The sequence below is a fragment of the Tachypleus tridentatus genome, chromosome 1 (genome assembly GCF_004210375.1).
Source record: "Tachypleus tridentatus isolate NWPU-2018 chromosome 1, ASM421037v1, whole genome shotgun sequence".
Lineage (NCBI taxonomy): Eukaryota > Metazoa > Arthropoda > Merostomata > Xiphosura > Limulidae > Tachypleus > Tachypleus tridentatus.
Genome location: NC_134825.1, coordinates 169,712,825 through 169,721,057, shown reverse-complemented (window position 1 = coordinate 169,721,057; position 8,233 = coordinate 169,712,825). Strand labels below are relative to the sequence as shown.

Here is an 8,233-nt window from a genome sequence, read left to right as displayed (position 1 = left end):
CATTGGGGTTTTTATTTTGCATTCTGCAAGTGTGAAAACATTTATGGTTACTAATGGAGTATGTATAATCGTGAAGTACAGTTACATCAGTGACCTCTGAACTGTCTTCTTTGTCTGTATAACGCTATTTTCTCTTTCTATTGAATGAACTTGTACCATATGTACATATGCCGCTTTGTTATTACTTCCTTTGAATGGGGTTCGCATGGCCAGGTGGGTTAAGGCATTTGACTCGTAGTCTGAGGGTCACGGGGTTTGAATCCCCATTGCACCGAACGTGCTTGTCCTTACAGCCATGGTGGCATAATAATGTGAAGGTCAATCGCATTATTCGATGGTAAAAGAGTAGCCCAAGAGTTAGTGGTGGGTGGTGATGACTAGCTGCCTTCCCTCTAGTCTTACACTACTAAATTAGGGATGGCTAATGCAGATAGCACTTGTGTAGCTTTCCGCAAAATTCAAAAACAAACTTCCTTTGAAGATTTGCTTTCTTTATTTATTGTCTGGATTTAACTATTTATGTACATTATTTATTTCTGAACAATGATTAGCCATCTTTTGTTTTAGTTACTTATAATCTTCAGGAATACATAGGTTTTGTTATCATTGCATTTATCAGCATCTTATTCTAATCAACATCCATCTATATATGTAGCTTCTTTGTCATTGCTGTGATTAATATCTCATTGTAATTACCAACCCTCTGTATGTATATATGTAAGTTCTTTGCCATTGCTCTGATTAGCATCTTATTGTAATTACTGTCCCTGTATTTGTGTAGGTTCTTCGTCATTGCACTGATGAAGATTTGTTGGAGATAGTTTTACCACGACTTGTCAGAGTGATCTCTGTGGGAATTCCTGTTGAAGAAGTTTCAGAAAGAAGATGCTGGTGAACTGGACATTGTCGAAATGTTTGACCAGCTAACTGCTCTGATCACATATGTTCGCAAGTTAGCACAAGATTGTCTCAAACCTTCATTAGAGGACATCAGTGTAGAAAATAGTAACTCAAGCATCAAGGTAATGTTTACAGTAAATGAAAGAGAACTAAATGCCTTTATTTTTCCTGTTATGAAGCCTAACTCTTTAATTATTATCAAATAAAGAACTTTCCCAGTACCAGATTTATTTTAAGGTGCATAATAAAATCCAAACATACACATGTTGATATTTAATTATGTACCTGACAGTGGTAAACTTGAAAAGGTTGAAAGGGGAATAAATTTTTTCCATGTTGGTACAAAATATCAAATTTTCATGGCACCTTCCTAATGTGAGAACTGAATATTTACTGTTTGAAATGCTTGAACAGTGTAAGTTTTAAACCGATGTAGATGTGTGTGTATATTTTTTTTTTTGATAGTATATTTGATTACGTAGTACTGGGAAGTATGTCATAACTGGAAACCCAAATTTAAATTATTTTGATGTTAGGAAACTATTCTGATTTTTAAATTAATTTAAATAAATACTATATAATGCAGTGTTAAAACAAGTGAGATTATCGTAAACAACTGTTGTTTTTCCAGTTGTTAATATGCATGAGTAGTGAACTATGTTACGCTGACAAATTGAAAAAACAAATTCAACGTTGTTGTTTCTGATAATGCAAAATTAACGGGTGATAAGATACAATGAAGTTTAATGCCTATACATGAATTACAAATGTCTTACCCCGGCTACACAATAATGCTAAGTTCTTTTTGTTTGTTTGTATGTAAAGCATTAAATTATGACACAGTTTAATGTTATTACTATTATTATCTTTTTTAGCTATGACAGTGTTAGTAGGAACTTGTACATTAAAAGGTTTAACTGATGTCAGATTTTGGTTTTTGCACAGAGTTGGGATGATGTAAGAAACTTATAATAAAAATTATAATTAAGTTTGTAACTTTCCCCCTCAGTAATCACACTTGAAATCCTAGTGAAAGACTGACAGAATATGTTAATAGTAACTTCACAGACTGTCAGATTTTGTTTTTGTGTTAATGTTTTCAACCAAGAATTGAACAGTGGTTGTATTATATTCTCTTTCAAGTCAAAATTCACTTTCAGCAAAAAAAATTAGCCTGTTGGTTAAAGCAGTTGATTTGCAATCGGTGGGATTGAAACCCACTGCCTAACTTGCAAGCCATTTGTCCATTGCATCATAATGTGAGTGTCAATTCCTTTATTTGTTGGTAAAAGAATAATTTAAGTGTTGTGGTGGATGTTACTAGCTGGTCAACTTCCCTTGTATTGGCAGTCCAAAATTAGGGATTGTGGCAAATATTCATAGTAACCTTGAGTAAAAACAAAACAGATTAACTTGACATTCAGAATGCTCTGTAGGGTTCTAAAGCCTACACTTACTATGCATTAGGCTTGGCTTGTGAAGTGTACATTTATATAAACATTGTTCTATTATCTCTTTTGGCATCTTAGTGGCTGTTGTAGGAATTTTTTTCTTTAATGCAGTCCAAACTGGGAACTTCTGAAAGCAGGCAAATTTTAAAATTATTAGCTTCTTAGGAGAGCATTCTTTAGGGATTTTTTTATGGCTTTTCAAATGCAGTTTCTATGGTATAAGTATGGTAAAATTCATTTCATGATATTCTATATAGTGTTTGCTATCAATATTACATCTATCTTCCCATGTTCAGTTTCTTTCAACAGTATAAAACTACAATTTGTCCCATATTTTGCTTTGTAACTTGGATGACAATATAAAAACACAACAGTGAATGAACAGACAGAGATATTCGATGCTATTTAATCTTTAGAATTTATACAATCTACTCCAAATCAAGAAACAAAAAAAAAAAAAGGGTGATATGGTGCAGGTTAGATTTTCAAAGAAAAATTAGAATATTATCAATTGCACAAGTATTCAGCTTTCTTTTCTGGAGCAACTCTTAATCAATTCAGGTGCAAAAAAATTAGTTTCAAAGAATGCAAAATTAATGTAACGGTCTCAGTCTGTGTAATTAAAGTGGTTTAATTTGACGTAAGTGTAAATGCATCTGTTTGAGCTACAATTTACACTGTGATACTTTAAACCCACCAAGTAAAGTAGTAGAGAAGCACAAATCAAGAAATGGTTGCAAGAAAATTTCGAAGTCACTGATTATCTCTTTGAATACAATGAAGACCATCATTAAGAAGTGTGATGTACTTCATACTAACCAGTCATTACCCATATCAGGCCATCCTTCCAAATGAAGCAGCCAGACAAGCAGGAAACTGGTTAGGAATGCAACTGTTAAGTCAACAGTGGTTTTGAAAGATCTGCAAAGTTCCATATCTGAGAAATATCTGTGTTCATACATCACCAGTATCCCATTCCCTATCAAAAACTAGTTTGTATAGGTAAGAGGTAAGAAACAAGCCATTACTGAAAAAGAATCATCTTAAATCTTGTATGGAGTTTGAGATAAAACATTTAAATGATACAGCAGACATGCAGCAGAAGGTTTTGCAGTCAGATGAGACAAAAATTGAGCTTTTCAGTTTAAATTCAAGGCATTACATCTGGTGCCAACCAAACAGCACATCACCCAGTCACCATCATTCCCACTGCCAAGCATGGTGGTGGAAGCATCATGTTATGGGATGATTCTCATCAGCAGAGACTTGGATAAAGTCCAGACTTGAATTCAATGTAAAATTTATGACTTGAAGATTGCAGTCCATCAATGATCCCTAATGAACTTGTCAGAATTGGAGAATTTTGCCAGAGAGAATGGGCAAACATTACACCATCCCTTTGTGTAAAGCTGTTAGAGACTTATCCAAAAGATTCACAGTAGTAATTGCTGTCAAAGGAGCTTCCACCTCTAAAGAAAGTACTTTTGGTGGAAGCACCTTTGGCAGCAATTACTGCTGTGAATCTTTTTGGATGCTTCCACCAAGTACTTTGGAGGCTGAATACTTCTGCAATCAGCAAGCTTCAATCTATATATATTCTTTGTATGTGTTGCTGACATTCAACTTCCTTTACACATAACAGTGTTAAGTTTGATCACTAAAGTTCTGAATAAAAACAAGTTAATTAGAATAGAAATTGTTTACATTTTTGTATCTCGCCAAAATGTGACATTGATGGTAGGAGGTAAGTACTTTTGTGAGACATTATATTTTCCAGTATACTTGTAATGAATTTAACTAAAAAAGGTTATTTTTGTTTTTACTTCAACATTTGTGTCCAGTTTACTATTGTATATTTGTCAACAGTCATCATATTGTATTCTGCTTTTAAGTATTTATTAATGGTGTTTTGTGTGTTACTTTTCTTTATCAGAAGATTCAAGTTAAAAAGAAGTACACTGTATAGATTTCTTATTGTTTTCTGTCATTCAGTAATGGTTTTTTGACACACCAAGATTAATATTATCTTGAATATTTATTTTTACATATTTCATGAATTTTAGAAATTTGTTTTTACTAGATTCATAGTGAAGAACTTGCTCAATTACTTGGAGTATCAGTGGGAGTCTATCAGACCAAGCCCTGGAAGAACCCTCATCAAACAGAGACTTCTGTCGAAAAACAAACTTTATTTCTGATCAAAAATGCACAAAAGACTTTGGAGATGCCTCGAATAATCCCAATATTGTTGCTGTTTCTGATTCATGTGATTCAAATCGTGATAGTGCTATATCATCCTGCTTGTTACTACCTAAAAGTAGTTCAAATAACAGCATCACTGTGTGTGCTTCTGAATTAGAAAACACTTCAGTTTCTCTTGCAGACTGTCAACATGCTGATGTTCCAGTCTGTGAACAGTCTACGAGAGACATTTTTGAGGTTGTTGAAGGTAATGTTGCTTCTCCTCCTCATAAGAAACCACGGCTAGAAAATCCCACAGGTTTAAGCAAAGAGGTTAATGTTGTGTCTAGTCTTCCTTATGAGGTTTTAAATGCTAATTGTAGAATCAGTGATGTCACAGATGTTGAGAATAGTGGTAACAAAGACACTGTGAGCATGTTATCTGAAACTGTTTCCTTAAACCTAGAAATAAAAAGTAACCCTTCATGTTCAAGAGAAACTGTAATGAAAGATAGAGTAAGAGACAAAGAAACTTGCCAGAATTTAAGAGAAGTAGGGTTTGGAGTAAACAACTCTAATAAACCTTCTCATCAAGCAAAATTTCACAATAATATAACTAATACTGTAACAAATGACAAACTTACTATATTTGCTAGCAGAGCAGAGCAGTTATGCACCATTTCTGTAAAAAATGTACAACTTCCATCCATGGTTAACCAAGTAATCCCAGTCTCAGAGGGTTGTTTTTCCAAAGAAGGTAATGATAAAAAGAAAGACACTGCTCGTGTGCACCTGACTAGTTCTAAGTCTCAGGAAACCTCTGTACAAGACCTTAAATCAGGTAGTTTTCTTAACATACCAAACAGTAATAAAAGTGAATGTCAGAAAAGCTTGCAACAAGCAAATACTAACGACAATCATCAAAAGACATCAACTTACAATCACCAGCACAATGAAACAATGGTTAATGAAAATCAACACCAGGAAGTTCAAGAAGAAGAACTCATTGGTGAGGGAAGTTACCAGGAAGCTCAAGAAGAAGAACTCATTGGTGAGGGAAGTTACCAGGAAGAGAGACAGAATGAAAATCAACAGCAAGAACTACCAGTACAGGTGTACAGTCCTAATTACCAACAACAGGTTACCAGTAGTATTAATTATCAGTGCTTATTGTTAGAATATATATAGTCTCTCCCTCTTGGATAAGAAATTAATTAAACCAAATTAACAAATCAAGTAAATCAAAAAAATAAAATATTTTAATACCCTTAAGATTTATTATTTAACAGTGAATAGAATGGTCAAAAAATCTAGCTACAACTTAATTATGTTAGAGATAACATTTGTTATTACTTAAATGTATTTTGGCTTGTGTAATTTAGCTACTGAATATTTTTTTATTGTGGAATATATGTGGCAATACTTTTTTTTTCATTCCATTCTTCATTATGTTATTGTATAATTTTTTTTCAAATTTTCATATTGGATTTCATTTGGGTAGTTAAAATCTGAGATGAACTAGTTGTAAAAGGCATGGTATAGTGTCAGGTTGAAAACTAATTATGATCTCCTGGTTTTGTATTGAATATTTGAAATCAGACTCATTGCAGGGTTAACAGAAATTTGACATGCACTGTTGGACTTGGTTCAGTTAGAGTCGCTTATCTGTAATGCAGGCTTGTTGACCAATATAAATTGAAAGAAAATGTTTGAATATTTTAAGAAAAAGAACATAATAAGATAAAAAAAAAAAAATTCTTAAATTGATTGGTTTGTAGTCTTCGTAGTTTTTAATAATGAAACTAAATTTAAGAAACTATGTTATTAAAGATTGTTGAACTAACATTCTATACTTGTGCCATAAAAAGTAAGTGGTTGGTCTTTAACAGTTAATGTTTTCTTTGATAAGTAGTTTGTAAATTTTTGTTTCTGGTCTAATAGTGTTTAGATGAGATAAGAAGGTTATAATTATAATTAGTTTGACAACTTGTTAAATTGTTTTAATTTGTTGATATAGTGAATGATAACTAGGACTCTGTAGCAGTTTATTCTTATTGTAAGGTAGCAGAAGAGGGTTCGATAAAATGTTTTGTTTTGTCGAACATTTCAGATGAAATGATAAGTGTGCTGCTAGCATATGTAATACCTTTATCTTTTGCTAAGAGAACTGTTTATGTTTGTTTTTATAGATTGGAAATTCAGGAGAATTGCTGTCCTTGGTCAGTTCACAGAACTCTTCCCTGATCAGACAGGTGATGCTTCCAGATGAACAGGTAGACGAGTTAAACAATAATGAACCAGAAGTAAGAGAAATCGGTGAACATCAAGTGTTACCTGGCAATGTGATAATTGTTCAAAATCCTGATGGAACCACCACATTACAAATCCCTAGTGATCAGGCGATCCCCTTGGAGACATTACAAGCTTTGCTAGCAATGGATCAGAACTTATCAGAATTTCTGGGAGGAAACCTAAAGCAACAAGAACAACAAAGTTCATAAATTATTTAAACTGTGAAATAGCTTTTTTGTCTATATAAGAAAAACAGGTCTATGTATAGCACTAATTTTCTGACATTAATCAGTGTGTATAAACATTTGTTGTTTTATAATTTATGTATGTATTATATTCTTTTGAGGCAAAGTTCTTTTGTACTTCAAAAACAATAGTATATTTCTATTGATTAAAACTTAACTGATCTTCAACTAATACCAAGTTGGTCATTCACTATCTTATTAGAATGTTTTATAGTTAAAAGTAGTGTATATTCATATTAATAACAGAGAACTGACTATTTTTTAGCTCTTACGTTTTGTATGAGGCTGAAGTATCAGTGAATTTAATATTACTAGAGTCTGTGGATGGTGCACCCGAGCTGATGGTTGAATTTTTTTTTATTACTATTTTGTTGCTGTTGTGTGTTCCTAGTATTTTATTTTTTTTAAAAATGCTACTTGAAAAAAATAATGTGTGGTATTATTTGTACATGAAACATTGGAAACAGTTATAAAATATTGTGGTTACCAAAACGTTTGGTGACTAGTATGCAAAATACTTGGGGGAAAAAAAAAAGGTTTATTTTAATTTTTGCAAAGAATAGAAAGAAACTAGGATTTTTTTCACACTTTGGAGGATTTGGATACTTCCAAAGAAGGGTGGTCAAATCCCATCTGCTTCATTACAGCAGTCCACAAGTTGGTAATATGTAATGTTGACTACTTGTTTTACTTTTAGTTTACAACTTCAAAGTTACTGATGGCTAAAACAGGTAGCTCAGTAACATTTAGTTTCTGTTGTGCATGTTAGTGTATATAATACGTTATAATGAAATACCTTACAACACCAAAATGACTCAGTTTCATTTGTTTAAGTGAACGTTTCTGAAGAAGCTGTAGGACGAAACGTTGAGTGTTTAATTAAATAAAAACATTTTGGTGTTATAAGGTCGTTTGTTTCTGGTATTAAAAACGATATTTATATATTTTCCCCTTTTAGTTAGCAGTGGATAAAACACCTTTGGTTAAAAAACAATATTTATATGCAAACATAATATGACTGTTAATGTCTTTTTAACATGGTCTGTTTTATCGATATAACAATAGTTTCCTTTTTCTTGGTGGGTGACAGTGAAGGCACTGTTGATGGAGACCGTGATTTCCTGTTACGCTAAATTATCCACTTGTATCATGTGACAGGATGAC

The 8,233-nt window shown here is 32.7% G+C and overlaps 1 protein-coding gene across 2 annotated transcripts; it reads left to right on the top strand.

Annotated features, from left to right (window-relative positions):
- The first annotated feature begins 884 nt into the window (after positions 1 to 884).
- Positions 885 to 7,237, top strand: LOC143230145 (uncharacterized). Of its 2 annotated transcripts, none has more exons than XM_076463231.1 (3): positions 885 to 1,022; positions 4,432 to 5,645; positions 6,722 to 7,237. In XM_076463231.1, exons 2-3 carry the CDS (start codon positions 4,968 to 4,970, stop codon positions 7,031 to 7,033), a joined length of 990 nt encoding a protein of 329 aa, XP_076319346.1. In that variant the 5' UTR covers positions 885 to 1,022; positions 4,432 to 4,967; the 3' UTR covers positions 7,034 to 7,237. The 2 variants fall into 2 exon arrangements, with proteins under 2 accessions (XP_076319346.1, XP_076319338.1); XM_076463223.1 differs by having other exon boundaries at positions 4,432 to 5,672.
- Positions 7,238 to 8,233: the final 996 nt, after the last annotated feature.